Raw genomic sequence first — 15418 nt, forward strand, 5'->3', positions numbered from 1 at the left:
TGGGTGGGGTGGGAGGGGCTTAAATCGGCCCCTCAAAGGTTTTTTTCCGGGATGGTCTCTGAAGGGCGCGGCAAAGTCGCGCCAATTCGTGCGTAGCTGTAGACAATTGGATAACGGATCGTTTGGTGTCGGAAATTTAGATGTACTTTATAAGGCCAGTGACCTTCGTTGGGTCAAAATGAGACCATGGGTTCAGCGAAACCAATTTCTAGTGAATCGTTTTATCTGATGCAACAGCGAAGTATTAGATGAAGTCATACATCTATGAGGTGCTTTCTAACGCAACACAACAACTGAATCAACGAGTGTTATTGACTTAGGATCATCTATGAAGGTCAGGTCAGGGACCAAACCAAACTGTTTTATCACTCTATGCCTTGCCGTATGGGGTCGTTTCCGGTGCTCATTTCGGATTTATTTTTAACAGAAAACGCATTCGACATCTTTCATGTACTTCCTAAAGTTCAGAACAGATCACTGACCTAAAACAACTCAGACCAACATTTTGTTTTTAAGAACATGCTGCCTGGCGTGATCGTTGTCACGTATTCAAATGTAAAATTCGAGGCAGCCTTGTATGATTTTCTTCACCATGACCCTCCGAAGGTTAAACAAGGTCACTGGTCTTAAGTGAGCGTGCAAACTTTTGCTTACAACCGGTATCTAGGTTCTTCGGACACTTTGAAGACACACTTTGGGTTTGATCCGAATGGCATGACCTGGAAACCGAAAAATTTGACCTATGTGTGTTCATGTAAACGCTAAAACTCCCTGTGCATTTGGCGCCACTAAACCTTTTAGTTCCTGAGACTTCAGAGGGAGTCGAATTGATCCCCGCCCGAGTGAACGGTAGCCAACCGGCCGGCCGGGCGTATGTTAAATAATCAACGTCCACAGCGACAAGATAATCTCGTGAGGGATTTGACCTTCCACCTATCACAGCGGGTATTGGCACAAAAAGTCAGAAGCCAAAAAGTCAAATGTCACAAAATAAAATGAGATAAAATCAAACACAACGAAGTCAAACTGGACAAAAGTCTACTGCCAAAAGGTAAAAAGCCAAAAAGTAAAAATTCCAAGAAGTCCAGCGCGCAAAAAGACAAAAAGATAACAGTCAAACGTGAAAAGCCAAACAGGCAAAGAGTCAAATGGGAAAAACTGAACTAGACAAAGGTCAAGGAAGCCAACAGGAAAAGAAGCCCACTGGCAAAAGGTCAAGTGCTTAAAAATCAAAAGATAAAGTGGAATGTATAAAGTCAAGAGATAAGGATTAAATGTAAAATATCACAAGGGTGAGAGCAAAAGAGATAAAGACTACGATACTAAGAGGCTTCCTAAATGCCTTTCATTATCCTTGAAGCCTTCATGACCTGTGTATAAAAGGGAAAAGACAAGTCTAAAAAATTTCCGAACCAAAATGAAAGAGACGCTTGCAAGCCCCGAAGCCAGTGAGCCAAAAAAAAATTCGTCTCTTGCGTGGGGCATTCCCAGGTTAACTTCAGGAAACTTCCTGGTCTCTGCACGGCTGCAAAGACTGTACGTCTCGTTTACGTTCAAGCTGGTTCCCTCCTTATATGTTAGCATGACCTTTTGCACGTTTGCAGGGACACTTTAGTTGTGGGTGGTGTTGTCAGTAACGGCGCTGCAGGGGGGGGGGGGGGGAAGGGTTACGTGTGTTTTACTTTTCTGCATCAGGTCGCAACTTTTACTGAGGAATCTGCACTGTGTTTCTACTAACCAAGTCGATAGAACACCACCTTGCTCGTTCCATCTCAATATCTTCTTATGCCATTTTTAAAATTTGGCCACTTTTTCGGGCATCTTTAAAAAACCAGTCCAACGTTTTTGAGACAAGCTGTACCTTTTGCGACTTAAACATGCTCATTCACAAAGGTGGTTGCTAACGAGGAACAAGATCCGTTTACAAAATTTAGGGGGTGCCTTTTGTCTAAACTTGTTTTTCTTCTTTCTCTCACTGGTCTCAGGAACCCAACAAATAAGGTCACCTATGCCTTCCTAAAACCCGAAATGACCTAGAAACGTAACATACATTTCTCCCAACTAAGAAAAGTATAATACTATTATGAGGTGTTGGTGGTGAAAATGGTGATGAGATGCTAGTCCATTGTCTGCTTCCCACCAAAGCTCAGAATACCAATGAGACAGCCTCGCCCAGGAGGATCATCTGCGAAGAACCTCAGTTTTGCCTAGGGTGCCCGAAACTTCCTGAAAAATTATTCTGTAGTTCAAAAACCGAGGCACCGCTCGTCAGAGCATCAGAGCGCATAGTTCGCTGATAACTTGTTTAGCAAACTTTCGAGAATGGGGTGGGACAGTATCTTCACAAATTGTGGAAAAATATCCAGCACTCAACCGCTTCAGACATATTCCAGAATTGCATTTCGATCTCTGAATAAATACTTCAAATCAGCGTGAATGGTGCATGCCACCTTTTTGTATTTTTCGTTTTGATTGTGTCAGGCGCTTCTGGTTTGATCGTTTACATTCCTTTTCTAGAGTCTCTTTTAAATAGCTACGAATTTCGATTCGAATAGCAGCTTCTGCGACAGAAAACTCATGGGATTCCCTGCGCACCACTAACAAGCCAATGCTTTTCTATTACCTTGTTTTTCCGCCGACTCTGTTCTGTGAAATCGCAGCACACTAAGTTGTCATCAATCTGGCGCAATAACCTCATCGAAACCTTGAAACACCTGCCATCCCCTCTAGGACCGTGATGGAGCCGATCACAAACACCGGCCGCCGGCGGGCACTGGTCCGGTGGTCCACAGCCCCGGGTCTCGACAGAGCTGCACAACGGCAAGAAGGGCGCGCGACCCTCCCATTCCACACCGCACGGCTCATGGAAGAGGTAAGTGTCTGGCGGGTCGCCGCTGGGCCGCGGACGCTGGCGCGGGCAGGCATGGGCTCTGCTCTCGCAGCAGTGGGGCCTCAGGGGTGATAGGGAGGTGTATATGGTCGTCACAGAATTCGTGCCCCTGATGCCCAGCGATCGTATACAGGCAGCGTGGGCTGTCCGTGTCTTTTTCAGCTCTCAGCTGCCATCTCGGCACGACATGTCTCTAAGCTGGGGCATCAGAGGTTTGTGTCATACTGTGAAGATCACTACTTTGGTGTGTCCTCCACAACGTAGCACGTGCGAACGTTCTCAGCTGACTGAAAGCCTCATTCGGGATAAAGGGTTAAGGCTTCATTCTTCGTTTCCTGGCAGTTGCTCGAGCTGCGCGTCACTTACCCATGCGATCCCCGTCGCATTGTCAAAGAGAAATGTCACTGTCAGGCGTCAATGGCGCGCGACAGTCACCGCCTGACATCATGTTTTGCGAAGGCATTTTGCAGTGACCCTATGTATATATACATATATACATGCATATATGCATATATATATATATATATATATATATATATATGCATATATGCATGTGACTCCCGTCTTTATGCTTGCGTTAGTTTTGACTAAGATATGGTTATGCGTGCCATAACACCGATCAGAATTTGTCGCCTCACCTAGCTGATCTGCCTCGGCTCTACTTTAGACCACATTGTCTAGTTTCTCTCCCTCACAACACAGGCGAAGTTGTCCGATATCCGCTGTCCGAAGTCTGACGTCCGAATCCGACGTTCCATGTCCCACGTCTGACGTCTGCTGTCCGGTGGCCAATGCCTGACGTGCCATGCTGCCGTCCGATGTCTGACGTCTGAATTTTGATGTTCGCTGCACGCCGGCGTCTGACCCTGACTCATCTTGATCTGCCTTCAGACATGCTGAAGCTGATGCTGACCGGTGCGATCGTGGCCGGAGCGACTCTGGCCGACGCGAAGGTCGGCCGCTCGCCGTATCAGGACTACGGACGACACCCGTAAGAAAACTAAGACGTCTAAAGATATGCATAAGTTTTAAAGCGTATGTCACCTTTAAATCACGCCTTTCTATTCCAGGTATTCGTCCGCCTACGACCACACAGGTTGCGACTTTCCGGTGCAAGCTGCATTCTTTAAAGCACAAGGTGAGAGTCACCAGCAATGATTTAATTCATCACCTTGTGCAGAGACTCGCACCACTTCAGACACACGTTGCCCAGCTTTCGTCTTTTCTTTTCGTTTCGTGACGCGTCTCACCCATCTAGACCGCCAGAAAATACTTGCTCATCACATCTCGTATGTGCATGGTATGTCCTATGAGACACAAAGCTGCAAATGACATGTGTTTTAGATCGCCTTCAGTCCGTCTCGGTGGCTCAGTTGGTTTGCGCGCCTGTCTTCTGATTTACCGAAACGTGGTGGAATGGGCTCGAGTCGCAGTCGGGAGACTCGAGGGAATGGTTCACATTTGATGATGTTGAAGCAGGCAGCAGATATGATAATACATACTTATAACTACTGGTGTGTTGTTTAGTAGAAATGGCTATTACAGACATGATTTCTCTGTTTAGTAAATATGCGCATCAATACGTCATTGTTTAATTGCGTCGTCATACCTTGTACTACAGTGGTAGTCATACTACAGTACGGTCGTCATATTAGGAAATGGTGCTTACGAACGCCACATCATATTACATATATATTTATATTACATCATATTACATCATAACATATTTGTATTGCCTTGGTTGCAGCATGGCTTAAATAATGGCAAAATGTCAGTCCCGTTATTATGACATTATGAATGGCAAGGTAGTTTTAAAATATTATCCCTGAAATAGTCTCCCCATCCTTGCCGGCGTGTACTATTGAAAGTAGGGGGGCTTAGGTGTCATAATATGTAAGGATGGCCGATTTATGGCTTGAAGTGTATGGCAGCGCACGTTGCCCGTGCCCAGGCGGTCCTGAACCCAGAGCGTCAGGCGGCGTGGCTCAGATCTTCCGCACGTTGTCCGTGCCCAGGTGGTCCTGAACCCAGAGCGTCAGGCGGCGTGGCTCAGATCTTCCGCACGCTGTCCGTGCCCAGGTGGTCCTGAACCCAGAGCGTCAGGCGGCGTGGCTCAGATCTTCCGCACGTTGTCCGTACCCAGGTGGTCCTGAACCCAGAGCGTCAGGCGGCGTGGCTCAGATCTTCCGCACGTTGTCCGTGCCCAGGTGGTCCTGAACCCAGAGCGTCAGGCGGCGTGGCTCAGATCTTCCGCACGTTGTCCGTGCCCAGGTGGTCCTGAACCCAGAGCGTCAGGCGGCGTGGCTCAGATCTTCCGCACGTTGTCCGTGCCCAGGTGGTCCTGAACCCAGGGCGTCAGGTGGTGAGCCTCAGATCTTCCGCGGCAGCACGGTGACGTTGATCAGTTTCACACGAAAGCTGACCGGGCGGGCGGCGGGGTTGAAGGGCATCAGGTGACGCCACCGGCAGGACTGAACCGTCGAAAATAACACTAAAGTCCATCCAACCGCTTATTCACCGCCGAGGCCATCTGTTTCACGTTGACCTTAAGCGGTGTATGAATAAGTAGCATCTCTTTCCCACGTGTCCGATACCCATGATTGCGGCGAATGATTGCGGCGATGATATGATGAAAATAAATGGATCAAAGTACACATCTAGACCAGTGTCAGCTTTCACTTACACGGGACGTGACCATCGCTCTCGGCTTGAAACAGCGCGCGTAACGTTGGGTACCTTCCCATACAGCATGTTAGATCAGGGCGCAATGATTTTATACCATGAGATACGCTTCCAAATGAAAGACCTTGTGGGAGCGATCAGATATTCTAAAGCAACATTTTGATCATTTGACCGTGACCTGTGACATTAATACCCACTTAACTAAAGTTCATGGCGTGGTGTAAACCCGCACGCTAGGGCGCTATCGATTGTAATTTAGACCTTTGAATTCGGTCCTTACGTTCTTGCTGTAAGCAGGGGGTAAATCTACCCCCCCCCCCCCCGCCCACGGTCAGCGGTGTGCCGCTGAGAAGCCCATCAGTCTCTGATTAATTGCACACCACTCGGCTCACCGCACCCGAACCGGAATCCTCCTCAGAATGGTCCATGATCTTATGCCACGGCCTACTACACGTGGCGGACGGGTTGCGTCCGTTCAGAAACACGGCGCACCATGGAGCCATCTAGAGCAAGCGAGCAACAGCGCTGACAATACCTATCAGTTCCACAGATCGCCAATGCCGTCAGCGCCGTCGGCGTCGTTGTGCTGGTGCTAATGGTCAGTGTCGCTGTGATCGCGTGCGCGTCCGAATTCTTCACCGACGACATCAGCGGAGACGACGGCAAGCACACGCCGATGCGGCTGCCGCGGTTCGACCAGATCGTCTCCGGCATCGAGGGGATGCACAAGCAGTACGAGACGGAGGCACCATCGGGAGTCAAACGGCCAGCGAGGGCAGAGAGCCGCCGCGGTCTCTGGCGACCACGAGGCGTAGCCTCGTCGCTCGTGGGCGGTAGGCGGAGTGGCCTCGACTTCGAGGTCTCGTCGCTCGTGGGCGGCAGGCGGAGTGGCCTCGGTTGACAGGTGGTGCGCTGGGAAAGTAAGATATATTGGCTTCACCGGGAAGCTAACCGCCTCGACATTCGGGTGCATTCGGACAAGTCGCGGTTGACGTTACTTAATCGCGAAAAATTTTGAGATTTTGAAAGGAGTCCTACCGAGGGTTTTGGACAGAGGTGCCGTTGTAGTCAGGGAGGTCACGGGCATCCATAAAGGCGGTTGTTGGGCATTGTTGGAGTCAATACATTCCTTTGAGTGTGCCAGGACTATGTATGCGTCGTGCGCGCAACCGAAGGATCTGTTCGCTGTGAGCATGCTCTTTGTTATTTATATGCAAATACATGAGCGGTATCGCGACGAGTCGAGTAAAAGCAGCGTCACAATCGGGGGTGGGATTCGAACTTCTGGCACGTGTTGGGTGCAATCAGAACAGCACCAGACTCTACCAACCGCAACCGTGGCTGGAAAAACTGTCAGAACAGCGGTGTCGTCGCTGCCTATGCTAAGGCAACGCTAGATGGTTGGAAGTCAGGTGAGTGATTTCAAGAATCAGCATTTACAGCGACAGGATAATCTCGCGGCGTATGTGACCGTCCACCTATCACGGCGCGGTGTCGGAAAGGAGAGAACCGATGCAAGTTCATGCTTTAAGACATTTCGATTCTACAAAAGTGCAGGGTGACTTCCCTGCGGTCAGCGTGTCAGACACGAAGTTGCCTGCTACGATGCTCCCGGAGTCCCCAGCTTTCCCAAGTCCCCAGCGATCTAAACCTGTACATCTGCACAGGCTGTTGCCATGAGTTATTCGGTATGGCTCGCTGATTAAGTGCGTTGCAAAGGGTTGAGAATGGGCGGAGACAGCATCTTTACACATTCCAGTAATATTTCCAGTACTTACACCTTTCCAGAGCCCTTAATCATGCACTCTTTGGACTACGGTTAAATATTTAAAATAAATGTAAAGTGGCACCTTTTTTCCACTTGTCGTGGCACTATCAGACATGTCCGATTTGACCGGCAGCATTCATTTTCTCAAAATCTCTCTGAACGGCTCAGAATTTTAAATTAGTGTAGCCGCTCGGAGCATTCTTTCCTTTGGGATATGCATAACATCGAGTTATATGTCATGCAACGTTTGTGGCGCATTGCGATTCAGGGATGCTGGGGGTTTTATAGCCTTCACTTGTTCATAACATTCGCTTGTCCAAGGGTCTTCGGTTCCTTTAAGGATTGGTAGCGGAATTGTATAGCCCAACCTGTAGAGTACTCAGATAATGTGCACTTGCTTGTAGATACGCATGCTTGATATAGAACAGCTCCACTTATATTGTCTCGCTTACAGTGTTTAATAAATACAGAAGGCTACTATATGACTTGCTCTTTAATGCTATGGAATATTGCGCTTTATTATTTGCCTAATTTTCGTTGTCAGTTCGCATTGGTGTATTTTTTCTGATGTTATCTTTGGATCCCAATTCCTTGCAACATCTGCTTTCTATGCACTGTAATCTGTTCTGGCTACCGCAAACTTTAAGCACATCGATTTGTGATGTACATGCTCTGAATTGCCTTCAGTATTTTTATTGTTATGCCTGACGTGTTTGGCGCGACATTTTTTCTGTCTGGCTGTGACTTACTATCGGTTAAACCTACCCTGAACACGAGTTGTAATCATGGAATCCATTATACAGTGCTTTACTTAATAACTAAACATACCGTTTTGTGCTGTGCGTGGCTCTAATGATGATTTTCGAAGAAGTGCGACTCCCTCTGCCATCTCATCTTATCATTTTTCTGCTGATCGGTTTCATTAACAAGTTTGGGTTTGGAAATGTCAATGCACAGACGAATTTAAGCCTAAGACAGCTAGAATTTGTTCCGAGCACTTTGGTTCAAAAATTTGTGATCCCAGTTTCACCCCGTAAGACAGATATCTTTGAGGCGCTAAGATGCATCTGACAGCTGACACATGATGCTCTGCCGTCATTTAAGCTGCCTGGACACTCAACACGCTGGCAATATATGAATAATATTGAGTTCTTAAGAACAGCAATCTTACAAATATAATTCTGTTAAAAATTAAGTTACGTTCATTTTATTGCATGCTCATGTTGTTTCCCTCAGCGCCTTTTGTGCTACATGTGTTAGGAATGTCATATTTATGTACCACGGATGTCCTCGAAATAAAAAGGTGGCAGTTTAGTGTAATACTAGTAGTGGTTATGCTGGAAATTTGTCACGCTACTGTTTTATGGATATCATGGTACTGTCACTATGTGGTATGTATGACTCATTGGTCATCCTATCCCAAACCATTTCTCCTTCATTGGCCAAGCATGCGGTGTCTTGGCTCCGCCCACAACTTGTGCATTCGGATGCTGGCTTGAGTCATTTATTATTAACGCCGAACTTAATTTGTTGTCATTTTTAGATGACTTTTTGATATTTTCCTCATAACTACACTTCTTTGAACATGTTTCATCAGTTTATTAAGCAGCCAAACAGCTTCAATGACGACAGAGCATCATGTGTTCGGTGCTTCTTCTCTGTACCTCCAGGGTCATTGCTGTACAGGGAGAAAACTTCATGGATGTTGTTGAGCTTAAAGCGATCAGACAATTTTTGCTGATATTTTCCCTTTGACGGATTTTTTGCCTTTTTTGCCCACATTCAAGAATTCAGAGTTGAGAGATAGCTGAGAGCTATCTCTCGGCTAGCTATCTCTCAGCTAGCTATCTCCCAGAGATGCCAATCTGAGAATCAATGTCTCTAGCTATTTTAGTCTATTGACATCTTAAGATGTTATTGCCCTACCCCTTCCCCACCTGCTGCAAGCGCGCCGCATTCAGTTAGCGGCTGGAGCGTGTGCTTAGATGTTCAACACTGACAGGCCAGATTTCTCGTGGCGTGGTGCAAGCACTGCCGCGAGGAACATTTCTCGCGTGACGATGTTCACATGTCAATTACCGTGGGGAACTCTTTATCAACATGCATGAACATGAACATGAACAGCACATGCCTAAGATGCAAAAGTGAGATGTTTCTAAAACATATATTGCTGTTCCGTAGCTTGTTGATTACGTGTAATCAGTTCGCCTCAGTAGACTTAATGTTGGTTAGTTGCAGCTTGAAAGCTGATCGTTCCCATATCCCACCTGCAAAGCATGCTCCTACCAACAGCGTCGTTGGATCGACCGAGGTCTTCCGGTGTCTTCCCAGTGATAACAGCCATTGGCGCAGCCTCAGTGCATCGCGTGCGCATTCCTGGCATGCGATGCCGGCTCGCTGCTGGTGCAAGTCCTCCGGCCGGTCTTCGCAGCTCTGAACCCCCCCCCCCCCCCTGAGCCCCTCCCCCTCCCGCCGCCGCTTCCCTCCCACCTCCCCGCCCCCTTAGACCCATGCCCGATCCGGCTGACCCATATCCCAAGCGATGGTCCGGCCGGGGTCGCAGAGGTCGACCGCGCTAGCTTCCGCATGTTTGTCCCGTTGCCGGGGTGCTCCGGAGCGTAATGGTGATGGGGGCTTTGCCCGGTCGCGGGGCCCTGGAGCACTGCTGTCGTGCCATAAAATCATTTGCGGATTTCGTGCACGTCCTACCGGGATATGGTGCGAAACTGATAAACATGTTCGCGATCCAAGTGAAGCCGTATTCAATGCGTGATCAGAGCTACTCTCCGGCTGACGGGTCAGCCGACGACCGATCGGCTACCTGCATAGAGCGGCTGGCTGACCGGGCTAGCCGACTCGACCAGGCGACCCGGCAAGGGGACCCGGCCAGGCGGCCCGGTCTGGCTACCCGGCAAGGCGACCCGGCCGGGCGACCCGACCAGGCGACCCGGCCAGGCGACCCGGCCAGGCGGCCCGGCCTGGCTACCCGGCAAGGCGACCCGGCCAGGCGACCCGGCTAGGCGACTCGATCAGGCGACCCGGCCAGGCGACCCGGCAAGGTGACCCGGCCAGGCGGCCCGGCCTGGCTACCCGGCAAGGCGACCCGGCCAGGCGACCCGGCTAGGCGACCCGATCAGGCGACCCGACCAGGCGACCAGGCAAGGTGACCCGGCCAGGCGGCCCGGCCTGGCTACCCGGCAAGGCGACCCGGCCAGGCGACCCGGCTAGGCGACCCGATCAGGCGACCCGACCAGGCGACCCAGCTTGTCGGACGTGCGAGGTTGGCGATATTTTTAAAATGCCTACGAACAGACTGGAGCCATGAATTTCGGATACCTAAGTCTGCCCTGTTAACTGTTGAGCCAGGATGATACATACCGGGCGGGTCTGACTTGATTGTACAAATTACTGCTTTTCTTATTTGGACACTAAAGGGATTGTTAAACGTTTGAAGATATTGAGGCAAGCATCAGTTACGATGCCCGCAGAGACATGCATGCTATTTCAAGCTGACTGTTTCAATGTCACCCAGTAATCTATAACGACATAAAAACGTCATCAAATGCTGCCACTCCATTGGTCGTGCTGCTATCAAGGCCAAGAAAAATGTGATTGTCGACTTGTTCGTAGCTGCGCCCGTGAGCGCGATTTCCAGATATAACGGCCGCCAACTGGCTCTCGATCAATTCTATGCACGGCACGATGGCATAATCAAAGACGCATTGTGGAATATAACGTGACAACTGCCAAACTGTGGTTTATTCAGGAAGTAGTACACTGTCGAACTGCCCACCCATTCTGCACACATGCAAAGGCATCATTAGCTGGCAACTAGCCATACACCGCATGCAGCCCTGGGAGCTAGCATAAGGGCATGCAGTATGCAGCAACGAGAACGTCCACGACCACATGCACCGAGCAACCACCATGCAAGCCACTACCGCATGCGACACCAACAGTACACGCACAATCACCGAGGCATGCACATGCAACACGTCACATTCCCCCCATCCCAAACTGCAACATAATCTCTGCCAATTGCGAGAGCCGAGCATAGCGCTCGGCAGCTCGCGGCATAATGCATATGGGCCCGGCCACCGGAGAGTGCGACCAAAAACAGACTGACCGAGCCTGGCTGGACAGCGAAACCAAGACTTCAAAACTTCTTCAGATTATTATAAATCAAGCCTAACTGGGGCCCGTCGACGCCGTTCGCTTCTTCTCCGATAAGGAAACGCTTCTCCCTCAGTCGTCCCTTCCGTCCAGTTGGGGGGGGGGGGGATTCCATTCGTGTCTCGCCTAACCTTGTACCAACATCTCTTCTACATCCTGAACCGATAATCCAAGCCTCTGCTGCTGTTTCTTGGTTCCCAGCCTCTGCTGCTGCTGCTTCCTCGTTTCCAGGCCCAGCGTCCCTCACATCTTTGTCCGCGATTTTCATATATGTGTCCTGGTCCTCGTCCTCGTCCTCGTCCCTCAGGAATTCTGAACTTTTATTTAATGAACCGCCATCCATCACTTCTCCACCTCGCTCCTTGCGTCTTCCTCCTCTCCAACTGCTTCATTCCTGTTGAACGCATCCCTACCGTCACCTTTCTTCGCTTCTTTTGGCCCATCTTCTCCCCTCCGTTGATGATATGGCTTAAGTCGATCGTAATGGACTACCATCCGATATTTCGGTCTCTCTTTTAGCCTGACCCGATACGTCACACCTTCTTGCAAGACTGTAACCACCTGGTATGGCCAACACCACGACATCCGCAACTTTGGCGAGCGGCCCATCCTCTCGTCTGTTTGTACAGCCGTACCATACCCCCGACTTGATAGGCGTACTGACGAGTGCCCTGCGCTTGCCTTTCTCGTCGTTTCCGGGCCTCACGTGCGACATTGTCTTGCACTCGACGCTGAACTTGACGGAGGGATTCCATCATCTCTTGCACGTACTCCGTCTTGTCACGAGTCGATTGTCGATCCTCATGCACAGTCTGAACGGGCAGTCTGGCTTGCCGTCCATAGAACAGGAAGAATGGCGACTCTCTTGTGGTTTCGTTGACGCTTGTGCGATAAGCGAACATAACGAACGGTAGGTGCCTTTCCCAGTCTCGCTGATCTTCACGGACATACATCGACAGCATGGCTCACGGGGTGTGGTTGAATCTGTCAGTTTGTCCGTTGCCTTGTGCATGGTACGGATTTGTTCGAGTCTTCTTTATGTTCAGCCTCCTGCAGATCTCCTGGATTACCGTCGCTTTAAGATTTCTTCCCTGATCCAAGTGGATCACCTCGGGACACCCATGGCGACACACAAGCTCTTCCACAAAGATCTTGGCCGCGGTGACAGCTTCTGGTCAGAAAGTGCGAACGCTTCTGTCCACTTCGAAGACCCGCAACGTCACAACCAGTACGTAGCGGTTCCCTCCGTTTGTTGTGGGAAAAGTACCCGTTATATCCATTGCAACCCACTGCCATGGACGGTCTGGCATAGGCATCTCTCCAAAAAAGGCTCAGTCTGGGGAAGGGAGACTCGCTTTTTTCGCGCAAAATTTGCATGTTTGGACCTATGCCCTGACATCCTGAAACAATGAGTTCCAATAAAATCTAGCTTTGACTTTTTCTAGCGTCTTCGTCACCCCAAGATGACCCGCAGAAGAATCGTCGTGACACTTCGCGAGCACATCTTCCATTTGCGCCTTCGGCATAACCACCTGCCGGTACCCAACGCTGTTCCGGACGAGCACACGGATCAGCAGTCCGTGATCATCTATCCGCAGTCTGCCCTGTTGAGACATGTAGTGCTTCACCACTGGTGGTGCAGACGCAGGACATGGATGCCTTCTTCTAATCAGTTCAATGACTTCCGCCAGGTCCTGGCCTTCTTGTTGAGTCAATCTTACTTCAAAGTCACTATCAAGCGTCGTCGCTTGTACCTCTATCGCACATTGTCCTTGGCCGTCATATATAGGGTCGCGGGACAGGGCATCTGCATGCGGGGATCCTGGCCGGTACTGAAGCTCATAGTCCAGCGCTTCCAACTCCAGAATCCACCGCGCCAGATTGCCCCTGGGATCCTTGCTCTGTCGGAGATGAACCAAAGGATTGTGGTCAGTCCGCAGTATGAAGTGCTGCCCATGCAGATACACCCGGAACCGACGACTAGCCTTAGCGAGAGAGAGATACTCTCGCTCGGTTGCAGAGTATCTCCTCTCTGCCTTAGTCAGACTGCGACTAGCATATGCCACAACAAGCTCCCTGCCATTTTCCTCTTGAGTCAGCACCGCCCCCAGGCCTGCATCGCTGGCGTCCGGTGTCAACGTGAACGGCTCCCGGAAGTTCAGGTAGCAGAACGCCGGAGCAGAGATCAGTTCCTTTCAATATTGCAAAAGCCACAGCGCACTCTTCTGCCCATCTGAAGCAAGAGGCACGCTCTAGAAGTCGATGCAGAGGTCTTGCCAGGTGGGCAAACCGTGGAATAAAGCGTCGGAAGTACGAGGCCAATCCCAGGAACTCACGCACCCCCCAATGAACGACGGGGCTGGAAAGTGCTGCGCTGCATAACAAGCACCACTAGGAACAGCTATTCCTCCACAACCTCCATGTCCAGTGTACCCGCCCGCTCGGTGAGCACCTCTACCGCGCACTTCGTGATGAGCACCCTAAAGGTCAATCTGCCAACGCTCGCATGAAGTTCTGCCATGGAGGCTGCCACCGCGTTGACCTGGTCACGGAGCTCCGCCACCTCCTCCGCTACGGCAGACTCCGCCTCCAGCTTCCTCGGCGGCGAAGGAGTCTAAGCCGGAGGTGCACCGCGAACCTGCTCAATCTCCCTTGCCCGCCGCTCCAAGTCGGCCAGAGATTTGTCTTCTGGGACTTGAGGCATCAGCTGCGTCCTGAGATCATATTCCAGGCCAGAAACCTTGACAATCCCCTCTCGAGGGTCAGATGCCCATCCTGGGTAAGCTCGTTCCGCCAGTTGCTGTAATTCATGCAGATATTCAGCTGTTCACTGTCCCAGCTGGCGTCATTATGAGCTTAACTGCAGTGCATAGTCACGTTGCAAGCCAGGTGAGTCAAACTTGGACATCAGCGATTTTCGCAACTCTGTAAACGTGCTTTCACGGTCATCTGGCAAGTGCGTGAAGAAATCATATGCCTTGTAAGACAGTGACACCGACAACTCAATCAGTTTGGTGGTTTCATCAGTCCAGCCATCAATCAGTGCGCAGTGCTCAAACTTGTGAAGAAAACGCCGTATGTTGTCCCTCCCATCAACATCTTTTGGTCTAGCCACTTGGCCACTAGATGCCATGACAGGTGACTTTATCTCTTCCTGAAATGTTGGCTTAACACGCGCTCGGGTAGGGGGTCAAATTGACCCCCCCCCAAGGTTTTTCCGGAACGGGTTCCGAACGACCCGGCGTAGCTGCGCTAAACTTTGCGTAGTTGTAGACCTTTGAGTAGCAAATCGTTTGACATCAACAATTTAGATGTGCCTTGTAAAATCGCTGACCTATGGCAGGTCAAAGTCAGACCATGGTTTCAGCGAAGGCAGTTTCTACGGAACCCTTCAACCTGATCCAACAGCGGAGTGCTAGACGAAGCCACACATCTCTGAGATGCTTTCTTAGGCAGCACAACAATTGGATGAACAATTAACATTGATCCAAGGTCACATATGAAGGTCACACCAAGGTCAAAACCAACCTGTTTTGTTACTCTAGGGCTTGCTGTATGAGATAGTTTCTGGTGCTTATTTCGAGTTTATTGGTAGCAGGAACCGCATTATATACCTTCCATGGGCTTCTTATAGTTCAGAATAGGTCATTGACCTAAAATGATTCAGGTCAACATTTTTTGGGAGGGAACATACTGCCTAGCGTAATCGTTGTCGCCTAGTAGAATGTAAAGCTCAAAGCATTCTTGTATGATTTTGGTTACCTTGACCTTACAATGGTCAAACAAGGTCACTGACCTTGAATGAGAATGTGACCTTTTGTTTAGGAATGGTTATCTAGGTTCTGGGGACACTTTGGAGACCAACCTGAAACTTGAGTTTGTTTGACCTTTTTTGAGCCGAAGGT

The 15418-nt window shown here is 49.9% G+C and overlaps 1 protein-coding gene across 4 annotated transcripts; it reads left to right on the top strand.

The window, feature by feature from the left end:
- The first annotated feature begins 2893 nt into the window (after window positions 1-2893).
- LOC119095487 (uncharacterized) lies at window positions 2894-6809 on the top strand. 4 transcript variants are annotated; one of them, XR_005093913.1, is made up of 5 exons: window positions 2894-3102; window positions 3782-3881; window positions 3961-4028; window positions 4906-5161; window positions 5226-5550. XR_005093913.1 is itself a non-coding variant. In XM_037218322.1 (4 exons), the coding sequence occupies exons 1-4, from the start codon at window positions 2976-2978 to the stop codon at window positions 4977-4979; spliced, it is 369 nt and encodes a 122-aa protein (XP_037074217.1). In that variant the 5' UTR covers window positions 2894-2975; the 3' UTR covers window positions 4980-5550. The 4 variants fall into 4 exon arrangements, 3 of the variants coding, with proteins under 3 accessions (XP_037074217.1, XP_037074216.1, XP_037074215.1); XM_037218322.1 differs by having other exon boundaries at window positions 4906-5550; XM_037218321.1 differs by lacking the exons at window positions 4906-5161; window positions 5226-5550 and adding an exon at window positions 6123-6809 and having other exon boundaries at window positions 2907-3102.
- The last annotated feature ends 8609 nt before the right edge of the window (window positions 6810-15418 follow it).

Source organism: Pollicipes pollicipes, unplaced genomic scaffold, assembly GCF_011947565.3.
Source record: "Pollicipes pollicipes isolate AB1234 unplaced genomic scaffold, Ppol_2.1 Scaffold_4219;HRSCAF=4965_pilon_pilon_pilon, whole genome shotgun sequence".
In the NCBI taxonomy this organism is placed as follows: Eukaryota; Metazoa; Arthropoda; class Thecostraca; order Pollicipedomorpha; family Pollicipedidae; genus Pollicipes; species Pollicipes pollicipes.

Coding starts and splice junctions, on each gene's coding strand:
- LOC119095487 (XM_037218320.1), top strand. CDS start 2,976: ATGGTCGTCACAGAATTCGTGCCCCTGATGCCCAGCGATCGTATACAG. Junction 3,882..3,960: donor CAGGACTACGGACGACACCC/GTAAGAAAACTA, acceptor TTTCTATTCCAG/GTATTCGTCCGCCTACGACC. Junction 4,029..6,114: donor TGCATTCTTTAAAGCACAAG/GTGAGAGTCACC, acceptor AATACCTATCAG/TTCCACAGATCGCCAATGCC.